We start from the raw sequence: 16,238 nt of genomic DNA, 5'->3' as shown, positions 1-16,238 counted from the left end.
CAGCGGTTAACCTGTTCCAAATAAATGGCCTCTCATTGACCTCATTATTTATAAAAAGAATTTTAAAGCAAATTTTACCTAAGCAGCTCCTTGACCAATTTTCAGATTCAGCAAACGTTTGTCGGTAGAAAATGTTAACTTTGCAACAAAATCAAGAAGTATAAGTATACAGTGCCTTGAAAAAGTATTCACACCCCTTGAAATTTTCCACATTTTGTCACGTTACAACCAAAAACGTAAATTTAATTTATTGGGATTTTATGTGATAAACCAACACAAAGTGGTACATAATTGTGAAGTGGAAGAAAAATGATAAATGGTTTTCAATTATTTTTACAAATAAATATGTGAAAAGTGTGAATAGTTTTTCAAGGCACTGTAAAACCTCTTTCTTCCTCATTCTGATGCTCGGTTTGTCTCCACCACGTCTAGATGCCTAAATGCATTGAGTTGCTGCCATGTGATTGACTGATTAGCAATTTGTGTTACCAAGCATTTGAACAGGTGTACCTAATAAAGTGGCCGGCGAGTGTATATTAAATTTGCAAGATAGGGAGGGGGTGGAGGCAGGGTAGCTCATATTGGGATATTGGGATTTTATGTGATAGACCAACACAAAGTGGCACATGATTGTGAAGTGGAAGGAAAGTGATAAATGGTTTTCAACATTTTTTTACAAATAAATATCTGAAGACTGTGGCGTGCATTTGTATTCAGCCCCTCTGATACCCCTTACTAAAATCCAGTAGAACCAATTGCCTTTAGAAGTCACATAATTAGTAAATAGAGTCCACCTGTGTGTCATTTAATCTCGGTATAAATACAGATGTTCTGTGAAGCCCTCAGAGGTTTGTTAGAGAACCTTAGTGAACAAACAGCATCATGAAGGCCAAGGAACACACCAGACAGGTCAGGGATAAAGTTGTGGAGAAGTTTAAAGCAGGGTTAGGTTATAAATAAAACAACCCAAGCTTTGAACATCTCACGGAGCACTGTTCAATCCATCATCCGAAAATGGAGAGATTATGGCACAACTGCAAACCTACCAACACATGGCCGTCCACCTAAACTGGCAAGGAGAGCATTAATCAGGGAAGCATCCAAGAGGTCCATGGTAACTCTGGAGGAGCTGCTGAGATCCACAGCTCCACAGGACAACTATTAGTCGTGTTCTCCACAAATCTGGCTTTTATGGAAAAAAGCCATCCTTGAAAGAAAGTCATAAGAAGTCCCATTTGCAGTTTGCGAGAAGCCATGTGGAGGACACAGCAAACATGTGGAAGAAGGTGCTCTGGTCAGATGAGACCAAAAATGTAACTTTTTGGCCTAAAAGCACAATGCTATGCGTGGCGGAAAACTAACACTGCACATCACCCTGAACACACCATCCCCACCGTGAAACATGGTTGTGAGGATGCTTTTCTTTAGCAGGGACAGGGAAGCTGGTCAGAGTTGATGGGAAGATGGATGGAGCCAAATACAGGGCAATCTTAGAAGAAAACCTGTTGGAGTCTGCAAAAGACCTGAGACTGGAGCAGAGGTCCACTTTCCAGCAGGACAACGACCCTAAACCCCTAAACATACAGCCAGAGCTATAATGGAATGGTTTAGATCAAAGCATACTCATGTGTTAGAATGGCCCAGTCAAAGTCCAGACCTAAATCCAATTGAGAATCTGTAACAAGACTTGAAAATTGTTGTTAACAGACACTCTCCATCCAATCTGACAGAGCTTGAGCTATTTTGCTAAAAAGAATGGGCAAAAATGTCACTCTAGATGTGTAAAGCTGGTAGTGACATCCCCAAAAAGACTTGCAGCTGTAATTGCAGCAAAAGGTGGTTCTACAAAGTATTGATTTAGGGGGCTGAATACAAATGCATGTCACACTTTTCACATATTTATTTGTGAAAAATTTGGAACTCACTATCATTTTCCTTCCACTCCACAATTATGTACCACTTTGTGTTGGTCTATCACATAAAATCCCAATAAATTACATTTACGTTTTTTTGTTGTAACATGACAAAATGTGGAATATTTCAAGGGGTAGGAATACTTTTTCAGGGCACCGTATATCGGAATGATAATTTAATTTTTTTCCATTTTAAATAGTATTTTGCATTAATAAACTGAAGGGATCCATCTTACATTAATACCCCCTCCATAAATTTCCCAAACACATGGTGACTTCTGATGTCAGCTTAGTCCCAGGCTCCTTAGATGGCTCTGTGCTCCATCCCGAATGGCGTCACATGTGATGCAGATGATGGAGAGGGGGATGAGGGTGCAGCTAATGCATTCGACACACTTGCCCGTGCACACGGTGAGAGGTGGTGAGCACTGATGGAGAAGTCAGTGTGTTGGTGCAGACAGGATGGCCTTGTCCCTTTCATGTCCCTGACCACCCTTATCACAAGATGAGACCAGCCTTGTAGATAGCAGTCACGGAGTTTGGACCGACTCTCTGCAAGATAGAGAATGAGATTCTCCGAGATATAGGTACTGATACCATATCTCCTGATGGAATTATATAATATGTAGGATGACAGCAGAGAGGTAATTCCTTTTCATGAATATTTGTGTCAAAGTAAAGGGAACCTGAACAGAAGAAATATGAATAGTTACCTTCTTTTCTGAATTACTATAGTTCCTTGGCTGTCACAACTATCCATACACAAAAAAAAACCTCCCTAATCCTAAAAGTAAAACCCACAGGTAGGGTGAAAAAGCAGTTAAGCAATGGAAAAGAAGGCCTTAACATATGCAGTGCTGTCACACCGCAATACCACAACCAGGTGATTAAAAACAATGTCACTGAACGTCTGATAGTATATGTGTCATACCTTTCCAGTGCAGACAATGGCCACATATACAGGTGCATCTCAAAAAATTTGAATATCATCAAAAAGTTGATTGATTTCAGTAATTCAATTTAAAAAGTGAAACTCATGTATTATATAGATTTAGTACACACATAGTGGATATTTCAAACATTTCTTTCTTTTAATTTTGATGATTATGGCTTAAAGCTAGGGAAAACCCAAAACTCAGTATCTCAGAAAATTAGAATATTACATAAGACCAATAAAAAAAGGATTTTTAATACAGAAATGTTGGCTTACTGAAAAGTATGTCCATGTACAGTATAGTATGCATTTAATACTTTGGCCTCCTTTTGCATGAATTACTGCATCAATGCGGCGTGGCCAGGGGCGTAACTAGAAATAGCAGGGCCCCATAGCAAAATGTTGTATAGGGCCCCCCTGCAAACAGCCCCCCCCCCCACAGCTGCCCTAGTGTCAATGCAGTGTGACCTGTGCCACATACAGCGTGACCTGTGCCCAATGCAGCGTGACCTGTGCCCAATGCAGCGTGACCTGTGCCCAATACAGCGTGACCTGTGCCCAATACAGCGTGACCTGTGCCCAATGCAGCGTGACCTGTGCCCAATACAGCGTGACCTGTGCCCAATACAGCGTGACCTGTGCCCAATACAGCCTGGTCTGCCTGTGCCCCATACAGCCCCACCTATGCAGAGGAAGAGGCAAGCCACCCGGATCAGCAGAGAGCGGGATTGCCCGCTGTAATAGCTTTCATTTGAATTTCCTGTCTTCCCGGGGCTCATCGTCACATAGCCCCACCTCATGGCCCAACGCCTTTGATAACGTCACATGTCCCGCATTGGATCGGCGTTCTGTCTATCAAAGGCACCGGGCCAAGAGGTGGAGCTATGTGACGTGAGCCCCGGGAACACTGGAAGTTCTAATGAAAGCTCTTACATCAGGCAATTCAGCTCTCTGCTGATGCGGACAGCTCGCCTCTTCCTTTCCTCTCTCTTCCCCTGGCTGGGAGACTGTGCCGGCAGTGCTCTTATCCTCACTGGGCCCCACTCGGCTGTGGGCCCCATAGCGCCCGCATGGGTCGCTGTGGTGGTAGTTACGCCCCTGGGCATGGCATGGAGTTGATCAGCCTGTGGCACTGCTGAGGTGTTATGGAAGCCCAGGTTGCTTTCATAGCGGCCTTCAGCTAGTCTGCATTGTTGGGTATGGTGTCTCATCTTCCTCTTGACAATACCCCACAGATTCTCTATGAAGTTTAGGTCAGGCGAGTTTGCTGGCTGATCAAGCACAGTGACACCATGATCATTAAACCAAATATTGGTATATTTGGCAGTGTGGGCAGGTGCCAAGTCCTGCTGGGAAATGAAACCACCATCTCCATAAAGCTTGTCAGCAGAGGGAAGCATGGAGTGCTCTAGAATTTCCTGGTAGAGGGCTGCGCTGACTTTGGACTTGATAATACACAGTGGACTAACACCAGCAGATGACATGGCTCCCCAAATCATCACCGACTGTGGAAACTTCACACTGGACCTCATGCAACTTGGATTCTGTGCCTCTCCACTCTTCCTCCAGACTCAGGGACCTTGATTTCCAAATGAAATGCAAAATTTACTTTCATCTGAAAAGAGGACTTTGGACCACTGAGCAACAGTACAGTCCTTTTTCTCCTTAGCCCAGTTAAGATGCTTCTGATGTTGTCTCTAGTTCAGGAGTGGCTTGACACAAGGAATGCGACAGTTGTAGCCCATGTCTTGGATAAGTCTGTGTGTGGTGGCTCTTGAAGCACTGACACCAGCTGTAGTTCACCCCTTGTGAATCTCCCCTCAAGGCTGTGGTTATGCCTGTTGCTTGTGCACCTTTTTCTACCACACTTTTTCCTTCCACTCAACTTCCATTAATATTCTTGGATGCCGCACTCTGTGGACAACCAGCTTCTTTAGCAATGACCTTTTGTGACTTACCCTCCTTGTGGAGGGTGTCAATGACTGTTTTCTGGACAACTGTCAAGTCAACAGTCTTCCCCATGATTGTGTAACCTGCTGAACCAGACTGAGAGACCATTTAAAGGCTCAGGAAACCTTTACAGGTGTTTTGAGTTAGCTGATTGGAGTGTGACACCATGACTACATTATTGACCTTTTTCATAATATTCCAATTTTCTGAGATAATACATTTTGGGTTTTCACTAGCTGTAAGCCATAATCAGCAAAATTAAAAAAAAAGAAATGCTTGAAATATATCATGCTGTGTGTAATAAATCTATATAACATATGAGTTTCACTTTTTGAATTGAATTACTGAAATAAATTAACTTTTTAATGATATTCAGATTTTTTGAGATGTACCTGTAGATAATCAGAATTTAATAAAGCTGGAACCTATGACACATAGAAGCCCCAGAGCCCTATAGCTACTTCACCAATTTGGTGATATGGATCATGCCGTTTCCTTGGGAGCGTTATTGATAGTAAAATCTATATTAGCTCAGGGATCATGATCTCCATATTGTTGTTATCACAGAGCTAGGCAACACACTGCGGAAAGTACAGGGATCAATCTGTTGTATTGATAGGGGTTTTCTGACTCATGTTGGCACATTGCTACTGCATAGATACAGACAATGTCAGTACTTTTGAGAGAGGTTTTGGGGGGTTTATCCTAGGCAAGATTACCTCTAATTACCTTATTTTAATCTCCTTTCCATGACAGGGTCAGACCTTACAGATATTCTTGTTACTATTCTTGTTACAGCATTCAGTTTTTGACGTGCATGCTCCTGAAGAGTGGATGAATCCACAAATGCATAGAGCTATTATATGCCATGTTTTTATGCCATCTATATGTTTTACCTATTTAATGATCACTTGTAACATGTGATTTGTATTATTAGTGGTCAATTGTCATTGCTGTATGTTCATCCACTGAATGAAATATATTGGTGTTCTTGGTGTACTCATGATTACCCTCATGCAATTTTTCACTGATTTCCAATAAACTTAAATGTTTTACACCTGCCTGCTTCATTCAAAGTCCCAACCCCCAGTCCTCATGTTTGTTTCTGTTGTATTGATGTTATTACAGTTTGCAGTTGCAAATGGTTCAATTGCTATGTGCGGTATAACCACTAACATGCCTTTGGAGAGCGTGATGAACTCTAATTCAGATAACTCCAATATTGTGAACGGAATGTAGGTTAGGATAATTGGAAGGTGATTTGTTTGTTGCAATCAAAGTCCAGACCCTGCATGCATCCATACATCTACCAACCACAGGCATCAGCAATATCCTGCAGCAGGATACAATAGCCTCCCCAAGTCTCCCTGGTTCAACCCAGATAATACAGTCCATATAGGGATCGGGCTATATGGCTCACTAGTTAAAGTTAATTGCCAGTCCACATGCTGCAAGCAGGTGTTACCACACCAGTATGGAAGATTCCTGATCCTTCAGTGGCTGCTACATAGAATTCAGCTGTCAGCCGGTAATATTTCCTGGAAGACTTCATCTATGGCAAACGGCAACTTTTAAATTGTTTTAATAAACTATTAAATGATTTTACACTATTGGAGCATCTTTTTCCCTATATGCATGGGTCCATTGGTGTGGCTGGTTTTGAGATAAGGGGAGGAAGTCAAAGTTCCATAGAGGGGCATACAACATCTCACCAATGGTTATGACCATTGCTCGTTTGACCTTTCTAGAGATAGAAGGTCAATGGGATCTTATAAGCGCACTTATTATCAGAAGTGGTGGTATTTACAAAAGAAGCTTTCATCACTTGAGGTGTTTTAAAGGAACTTTTAAAGAAGCTTTCTTTAATATCTTTCACCTTTTCACATGGACTTTATTATATTGCATTTTTCACCTAAACATTTTTGTATTTAGCACAGCTTTGTTAGTTTACACAGCCAGTAATATTCGCTGGTCTCCTGCTCCAGCTCCAAATTCTGTCAAGCCAGCCCTCCAGTCACTGTGACCTGTCTCGGGAGCTGTCACTGCAGTTCCGTTATGTTCCCGCCATCTATTTGAGAGCCAAGGAGTCATGGATCTGAGACGTCACGTGACGTATCTGTGATGTCAACGCGTTTCACTTACATACAAGCGTAGCTTCACCAGGATGATGTACATCTAGCCACTGCTTCCTTATATCATGAGATTCAAATGGTAGAGACGTCCATTGCTGTTCTCCTAAAGTTACACTGCAATTCCCACATGAAAAGCATATGCACAAAGTCCCCATACATTGTGTCCCGGAGAAACACTATGAATCTCCTTAGTCCCTTATGGGTTATTTAGAATCGGAGGTAACAGCTTTCTATATACCAAGACGTTGCTGAAGGATTTTAGTTTAATACATATTAAAAATTCCAATGATCAAAATCATCTTTACCTATCTAAGGCTAGGGTATATAAATAGACCGGGAGAGATAATACTGTGCCATATATTATCTAATCCTCAAGGAACACCTGGAGATTCATCTCGTTGTTCAAGCCACAGGGGACAAGTGACTTAAGTTTATATATCCACCATTTCTCTTTTCTTAGCAGAACCCTATTGAAGTCTCCCCTCCTGGGTGATAGTTTAAGTGCAAAGATACCTTTAATTTTCATACCGTCCAACTTGCCCCATGTATCATTTGACCATGTTTAGCTAAGGGCTTTTCGGGGTTCTTTTCTTTAATTCCTCTCATGTGCTCTCCCACCCACATTCAAAGCTGTCTTCGTTTTTCATTTTGATTTAAATGTTCTATAAAAGAATGTAGTGTATCTATATCGCCTTTCCACTGTAGGGGCACATCATCAATGTACCTTAACCAGGTGTGAACATGGTGAAGTGTAAACATCAAATTCCTCCCATAATCCAAAATGAAGGCACACGTAGGCTGGAGCCCACAGTGCACCCATGAATGTTCCTCTAATTTGCTGGTAGTATTTGCTGGAGAATTAAAAAAAAAAATGCAAAGCAAACTCCAGAAGTTCCAACAGTAGCTCATTTTGTGAACCCCATACCCTGACAATGGCAGTCCAAAAAAAAAAATCGAACCGCTTGTAATCCACAGTGGTGTGGAATTATTATTATTATTTCTTATTTCAAGTACTTGTATAGCGCTGTCAATTTACGCAGTGCTTTACATATACATTGTACATTCACATCAGTCCCTACCCTCAAGGAGCTTACAACCTAAGGTCCCTAACTCACATCTATACACACACTAGGGCCAATTTAGACAGGATCCGATTAACCTACCAGCATGTCTTTGGAGTGATGGAATTGATGTATAGAGTGATTCCACATCGATTCCAACCAACCACTGGTCTCCCTCTATTTTCAAATTATCAATTTTTACGGGTGTCTTGTACATAGAATTTTAATTGGACCACCATGTCCTTCAGCAAGAGATCCAAGTACCTGCCTATCCTCTCTAGGGGGCCCTTTACCGCTGACACTATGAGTCTCCACGGTGGATTTTTTGCACATTTACGTATCTTTGGTATTATATAAAATGTGGGTACATGATAGTCAGTCACTTTCAAATAGTCATATTTACGTTTGGTTAGTAGCCCTGCTTCTCTTGCCAAACTTAGTCTCTCATTAAGATGTTAAACCTGTATTGGGAAAGGATTTTGATCTAATTGTCTACAGGTGGTACTATCACAGCTGTATTTTCACTTTCTTTTCATAATTTACTTTGTTCGCTCTTGTCTTTCCTCGTGAGTGAGATTTTCCTGATCTTTGAAATTCCATTCAATGGTTTTTAAATCCATTTCAAGAAACAGGCTTAGCCATTTATTTTTTTCTTAAAGCGGAGTTCCACCCAAAAGTAGAACTTCCCCTTATTTGCTTCCTCCCCCCCTCCAGTGCCACATTTGAGATCTTTCTGGGGGAGGGTGGAACGAGGACCTGTTTTTGACAGGTCCCTCTTCCCCACTTCCGGGGATGGTAGCGCCGTCTCTCGGAAGTTTTGCCCCTCCTCCTCCTCCTTCCGCCACCAGGCCAATTAGAAAGCGCAGCGCGCTTTGCGTATGCGCAGTAGGGAGCTGCCCGTGAAGCTGAAAAGCTTCACTGCCGGTTTCCCTTAGTGGCGATGGTGGCCCCCCAAAACACCTTGTCCCCATGTTGATGAACATATGATGATTTCCAGCCCCCCGGTTTACTTACCTGAGCCCTTGAAAGTCCCGCGCTCGATCGCTGCCTGGGCTTTTCCAGTCTTCTCGGCTAGATTGATAGCAGCACAGCCATTGGCTCGCACTGCTGTCAATCAAATCCAATGACGCGGGCAGCAGGGGGCAGGGCCGAGTCCTGCACTCATCGGCTATGGACGCCGAATGCAGGACTCGGGAGCGCGCCGGCAAGGTAACTCCCCCAGGAGAGGGGGGGTTCTCCCAGGGGGTTATCTGAGATGGGGAGGAGCTAGGAGAGTCACCGGGGGACCCCAGAAACGCCATTCAGGGTCACTCTGTGCAAAACAAGCTGCACAGTGGAGGTAAGTATGACATGTTTGTTATTTTTAAAAAATAAAAATCAAACATTTAGTGTCACTTTAAGTCTCCATGTAGATCACTATTTTACCAAATAACATACCATTATGGATGTCACATCACTTTCTAAAAACTCGTTCTTTCGAAAACTGAGCTCATAATATTTCCTCCACCCCCTGTGTGCTCTCCAGATCAATAACAAAACATTTAGTCCCTCCCCTAATTCCAGGGTGCTAGGTATAATCCTGGACTTTGCTCTCACCTTCCTGAACCACATTCAATCTCTGTCCAACTCTTGCCGCCTTCACCTTCCAACATTTCGAAAATATTCTTCACCAATAAAAACACCAAGCTCCTAATTGACTCCCAACTACTGCAACTCCCACGTTGTTGGCCTACCTCTACATAGTCTATCCCCATTCATCCAATATAAATGCTGCTGCCAAACTCATCTACCTTAACAAACATTCAGTGTCCACCACCCCCCTCTGCAAATCCCTCTACTGGCTTCCATTCACCAACAAATACAATTTTAAATATTAGCCATTCACCACCAACCTAGTCACAAATCATCAGCCAAAATGTTCTTTTTGCTCCTCCTGCTCCTGCTAGTTCCCTCATGACCACTTTCCATGCTCACCTCCAGGACTTTTCCATGCCCCAGTATATCCAGATAGCTCCAACTCTATCCAAACCCTGAAAACCCACCTCTATAGGGAAGCTCAACCCACCTCATACTAACAACTGAACTTTTGCTTTCACTACTCAACTCATCCCCACACAGTTTTTACATTTTCGATCACTTGCACCCCCCCCCTCCTTTTATCCTTTTTTTTTAGATTGTAAGCTCTCATAAGCGGAGCCCTCCTAACCCTCCTTACTTTTTAAAGCACTGTGCAAATTGTTGGCAATATATAGCTATTATTATTATTATTATACAGGATTTATACAGCGCTGACAGTTTACGCAGCACTTTATAACTTTAGGGTAAACAGTACAACTACAATAAACTTTAATACAGGAGCAATCAGAGAGCCCCGCTCGTTAGAGCTTACAATCTAAGAGGGAGGGTCAAGAGATACAAGAGGAAATAACTGTGGGGGATGAGCTGATGGAGAAAATAAATATAAAGTTGTTCGTTTTCAGGGATCGTCTGACAGTGGAAAAAGAAGGAGATAGTCGGACAGATTGGAGTAGAGCATTCCAGAGGATAGGTGAGGCTCGGGAGAAGTCCTGGAGGTGAGCATGGGAGGAGGTGACGAGGGAGCTAGAGAGCAGGAGGTCTTGGGAGGAAAGAAGAGAATAATTTGGTTGGTCTTTTGGGACTAGGTTAGTGATGTAGCTGGGGGCCAAGTTGTGGATGGTTTAGTAAGTTATTGTTAGTATCTTGTGGAGTAGCAGAAGCCGAGCGGTTTGTAAGGTTGATGAGCCTGGCAGCAGCATTCATGATGGACTGAAGGGGGATAGCCTATTTAAAGGTAAGCCAATGAGGAGGGAGTTACATTAGTTGAGACTAGAGATTACCAGGGAGTGGATTAGAAGCTTTGTGGTGTCATTGGTTAGGAAGGGGCGTATCTTGGAGATGTTGCGGTGTTTGAGGTGGCAAGCTTTGGACAGCGATTGGATGTGGGTCTGAAAGGATAGTTCAGAGTCCAGGATTACACCTAGGACATTGGCATGGCGGGCCGGGTTGATAGTTGAGCTGTTTATTTCAACAGAGAAATCAGGGGTAGAGGCATGTGGGGGAGGAAATATCATGAGCTTGGTTTTGGATAGGTTGAGTTTGAGGAAGTGATGTGACATCCAAGCTGATATGTCTGTTAGTAAGTTGGTGATGTGTGAGGAGACTGATGGAGTAAGCGGGGGGGGGGGGGGGATAGATTTCATGTATAATAATAATTTTTGCTGTAATACAGTATATCTAGAAAGTGTAATTTCCAGTAAAATTCCTTTGCAATTCTGGGACTCCCCTTATGTAGAAGCTCCCTTTTGCACAACATCCAGATCTTCTGTAGAGAGTGGTCTGAATGTGCAGAGCTTAACTACAGTACCTGGTTAAGCCTAATACTGGAGTGATGCTGTTTATATGGAAGGTGCAGTACACAAGGATTGGGCCATGTTCAATTTAGAGGAGTCCTTCTTCCTTGAAAGTGTATTTCACCTTACTCACACAGAACTGCTATCAGTGTAAACATAGATATGTAAATTAAAAACAACTGTAAAAAGATAATGGCAGATAAGGTAATCTTCCAATGAAATGTTGCCACCCTACCTACTAACTAATCTTTTTTTTTTTTTTTAACGAAATCTGCTTGTGACCCCTCCTTCAAAAAATCCCCAATCACAAAGAGGTAATTTTAGAAATGTTTTTTTTTTTTTTGTTTTTTTTTAACATGCTCTTACCCCACAACGGTTACCACAACATCCTTTCCCACCGGCTGCAGCCATTTGAATGGCTGGAAGCAGGACCTGCAAAAGAGAAACATGATTGAGCACAGCTAAAACCAAATATTGTATATGAACATCGCTATAAACCCTAACTGGAGGACATTTTGGTTTGCTAAGGCACCATGTATCATAAATCACCGCCGTCCTTACTTCTTAAAAAAATACTGTATTCCCCTCTATTGGCACATTTTGACATTTTGCTGCTGCTGGTCTCCTCAACCATTTTATCCCAGGGGAACCTTTAAAATAATGTTCAGGTCTTGGAGAACCCCTTGTAAAATGAATCAGGCATCAGTGGGAAAAATGTCCTTTACATTGCTGGTCAGGGGGAAGAATCTCTCCCTTAGAATACCACTCTTTCATATAGCTAAAAAAGATCCCGGGTCCCATGCTGTTGGCTTTGCAGAATGGTGTTGGCCCCAGAAATGTTCAAGCACCATCAAATCGGATGGGAGGACAAATAGCCACAGTTCAAGGAACCACCAGCAACCTCTAGACCAGGGGTCTTCAAACTATGGCCCTCCAGTTGTTCAGGAACTACAATTCCCATCATCCCTAGTCATGTCTGTGAATGTCAGAGCTTCACAATGCCTCATGGGACGTGTAGTTCTGCAACAGCTGGTGGGCCGTAGTTTGAGGATCCCTGCTCTAGACCATTGGTCTCCAAACTGAGGCCAGATGTGGCACAGTTACGCCCAATGACATCAACAATGGGGCCCAATGACACCAATGATGGCGCACAATTCCTACAAAAGACAGCAACAATGGGACACAATTCCTCCCAGTGACACAAGCGACGGGGCACAATTCCTCTCACTGACACCAAAAATGGGGCATTGTTTACTCCAGCTGATGCTGGGACATTTTCTACTCCCGATGGTCACAGTCCAGCTCCCCTAAAGCCTGAAGGACAGTAAACTGGCCCATTGTATAGAAAGTTTGGAGACCCCTGCTGTAGATGAATCCTAAGGTTCCATGGAACTCTGGTTGAGAATGGCTGCTGAAAATCATGATTTTAGGCAAGCAAAAAAGCAAATAAAAAGGTAAGCTGCAATTTTTTTTTATATTTAAGTTACGCTTTGTGAATGGGAACATGTAACAAATATAAAGTAGATATTGTGCCATTTTGGCTGCAAAAATGGAAATAAATTTTAAAACTTTTAAAAAAAATACACCATCAAGGAGGAGAGGTAATTAATTGGTGAGCACAGAGCACAATGTCTCTCTTCAAGTTGGTTTTTGATCATTTTTAAGTATGCAATGGGCTTCACATGGATCCTAAGTGTTACGGAAGCTCCTTTCCAAAGCAAATTATACAATTTGCTTCCACATGGGGGACCCGAGGAATCTCTTCCTGCAGTATCCATTCAAGGTCCTAGTCTTGTCTGACAGTAGAAGATCAAGGTGCCATGTGATTTAGTATATTAGTGAGTCTAGTAGTTAAGCCATTGTGGTTTTGAGAAAGCACGTTTACCGTGTGAACCCCTTTCCTCCCCTGTCTGTATGCTCATCTAAGTAGTGCTTTTATGAATATTTGAATAAAGCTTATGTGGATTCTGTAGGACTGCAGCCATCCGATTTCTTGTTCATCAGAAGACCAAGGTTATTATATGCTTTGCTGTGCAATTTAAGAAACTTCATTGGAATCTTGGATTTGGACCATTTTTCTACAATAGCCTTGTTATGAAAGCTCTATTGAGCTGAAGGGGTTAAAAGAAAATCATGGATCCACATATGTGGACACTGATATGATCAGGCTCCTTTGACCTGTTTGTATTTTAACTGACATGTTATCGCATTTATGAGCATGTTTTATTGTGACTGCAAAATCAATAAAAAAGATTAAAAAGATAAAGTAAAAAAAAAACAAAAACAAAATTATCATGGCTGTGATGTCACTTCTCCCCACTCCTGGGTTCTTGGGCCCTCCTGCTTCTTCTGGGAACCTGGGGCTACAGCAGTGAGCGATAGCAATAAAGTTAAATAAAAAATAAAAAAATGTAAAATACATTGTATAATAAAAAAAAAATAAAAAATAAAATGTAAAAGCTCCTCTGCATACACACATATGAACATAAACATGCACGTAGGGCACGCACATGTATGTAAACGATTGCACAACAAATATTGGGTACCATAATTTTTTACCATTTTGCAGGCTCTCGCAGTGTTAGGTTTCATGCACACTGGCTTAAAAATCGTTGCTTCTACGGGAGTTTTGTGTTTTGCCTGCAGAAGCATTTGTGTGCACTAAAATTCATTTTAGTATTTTTTTTTTTGGAAACATAGATTTTTTCTGAAAATATAGATTTAATAAACAGTTGTGCAAATATTGTGCATTGTAAAAAAAATTCCAGCCTCCATCTTTTATTTCTTCAGGGTTTCTGCTTTCAGAAAATACATAATGTTCTAAGGGCCAAAATACAGAGTTTACAGTGGTTGTAAAGTCAGAAGTTTTTTTTTTTATCTTAATGCATTCTATGCATTAAAGTGGAGTTCCACCCATAAAAAAAAAAAACTACATGAAAAACTCTAAAAAAAAATACAAAAAAACATTTGGATATTTTTTTTTTTTTTACTCACCTCTAAATGCCTGTTGCTAGGAGGTCCCTCGTAGTCTGCCTCTTTCAGTGCCTGGGCTGGTGACATCACTTCCGTCTCGGCACAGGAAGGGCTCAGCTCTGCTCCCTCCCTCCTGTCAATCATCTGGGACCCATTACAGGTCCCAGGTGACCGAGCGGCCAATCACGGCGCGCGCCGCTGCTCGAGCATGCGCAGTGGGTGCCAGGCAGTGAAGCCACAGCCCGGCGCCCACAGTTGCAATGCCGGCGCCACTGAACGGAGGGGAAGAAGAGCGGGGCTTCGATCCCCCGCATCGCTGGACCCTGGGACAGGTAAGTGTCCAATTAAAAGTCAGCAGCTGCAGTATTTGTAGCTGCTGACTTTTAATTTCTTTTTTTTTTTTGACTGGCCCTCCTCTTTAAGATAAAAAGCCTTCTGTGTTCAGCAGCCCCCCTAATACTTACCTGAGCTCCATCTCGATCCAGCGATGTTGCACGAGAGACTCGGCTGTCCGGGACTCCCCTCCTTATTGGCTAAGACAGCAGCACGGCAACATTGGCTCCCACTGCTGTCAATCAAAGTCAGTGAGCCAATGAGGAGAGAAAGGGGTTGGGGCAGGATGGACACACAGAGCTGCGGCTTGGCTCGGGTGCCCCCATATCAAGCTGCTTGCTGGGGGGGGCACTCAACAGGAGGGAGGGGCCAGGAGCTCCAGCCAGGGACCCGATAAGAATCTAAAAATTAAGAAAATAAGAGGATCTGGGTTGGCTCTGTAACAAAACCACTGCACAGAACAGGTAAGTATAGCATCTTTGTTATTTTTAATGAAAAATAAGTGAGACTTTAGTATCACTTTAACATAGTACATATGTGTGAAAAATGAAAAAATATGCTCCAGAGGGACAGCGGTTAACCTGTTCCAAATAAATGGCCTCTCATTGACCTCATTATTTATAAAAAGAATTTTAAAGCAAATTTTACCTAAGCAGCTCCTTGACCAATTTTCAGATTCAGCAAACGTTTGTCGGTAGAAAATGTTAACTTTGCAACAAAATCAAGAAGTATAAGTATACAGTGCCTTGAAAAAGTATTCACACCCCTTGAAATTTTCCACATTTTGTCACGTTACAACCAAAAACGTAAATTTAATTTATTGGGATTTTATGTGATAAACCAACACAAAGTGGTACATAATTGTGAAGTGGAAGAAAAATGATAAATGGTTTTCAATTTTTTTTACAAATAAATATGTGAAAAGTGTGAATAGTTTTTCAAGGCACTGTAAAACCTCTTTCTTCCTCATTCTGATGCTCGGTTTGTCTCCACCACGTCTAGATGCCTAAATGCATTGAGTTGCTGCCATGTGATTGACTGATTAGCAATTTGTGTTACCAAGCATTTGAACAGGTGTACCTAATAAAGTGGCCGGCGAGTGTATATTAAATTTGCAAGATAGGGAGGGGGTGGAGGCAGGGTAGCTCATATTGGGATATTGGGATTTTATGTGATAGACCAACACAAAGTGGCACATGATTGTGAAGTGGAAGGAAAGTGATAAATGGTTTTCAACATTTTTTTACAAATAAATATCTGAAGACTGTGGCGTGCATTTGTATTCAGCCCCTCTGATACCCCTTACTAAAATCCAGTAGAACCAATTGCCTTTAGAAGTCACATAATTAGTAAATAGAGTCCACCTGTGTGTCATTTAATCTCGGTATAAATACAGATGTTCTGTGAAGCCCTCAGAGGTTTGTTAGAGAACCTTAGTGAACAAACAGCATCATGAAGGCCAAGGAACACACCAGACAGGTCAGGGATAAAGTTGTGGAGAAGTTTAAAGCAGGGTTAGGTTATAAATAAAACAACCCAAGCTTTGAACATCTCACGGAGCACTGTTCAAT

General features: G+C 42.1%; 1 protein-coding gene across 1 annotated transcript in view; it reads right to left on the bottom strand.

The window, feature by feature from the left end:
• The window catches only part of LOC141134083 (transmembrane 4 L6 family member 5-like), a 57,669-nt gene that overhangs the window by 20,423 nt on the left and 21,008 nt on the right, over positions 1–16,238 (bottom strand). Inside the window, exon 2 of the mRNA XM_073623670.1 lies at positions 11,728–11,793. Within this exon, the coding sequence (XP_073479771.1) occupies positions 11,728–11,793 (66 nt within the window). The remainder of the gene's footprint in view (positions 1–11,727; positions 11,794–16,238) is intronic.

This window comes from Aquarana catesbeiana, linkage group LG03 (assembly GCF_042186555.1).
Source record: "Aquarana catesbeiana isolate 2022-GZ linkage group LG03, ASM4218655v1, whole genome shotgun sequence".
Classification (NCBI taxonomy): Eukaryota; Metazoa; Chordata; class Amphibia; order Anura; family Ranidae; genus Aquarana; species Aquarana catesbeiana.
This window is presented reverse-complemented; position numbering and strand designations above follow the sequence as displayed.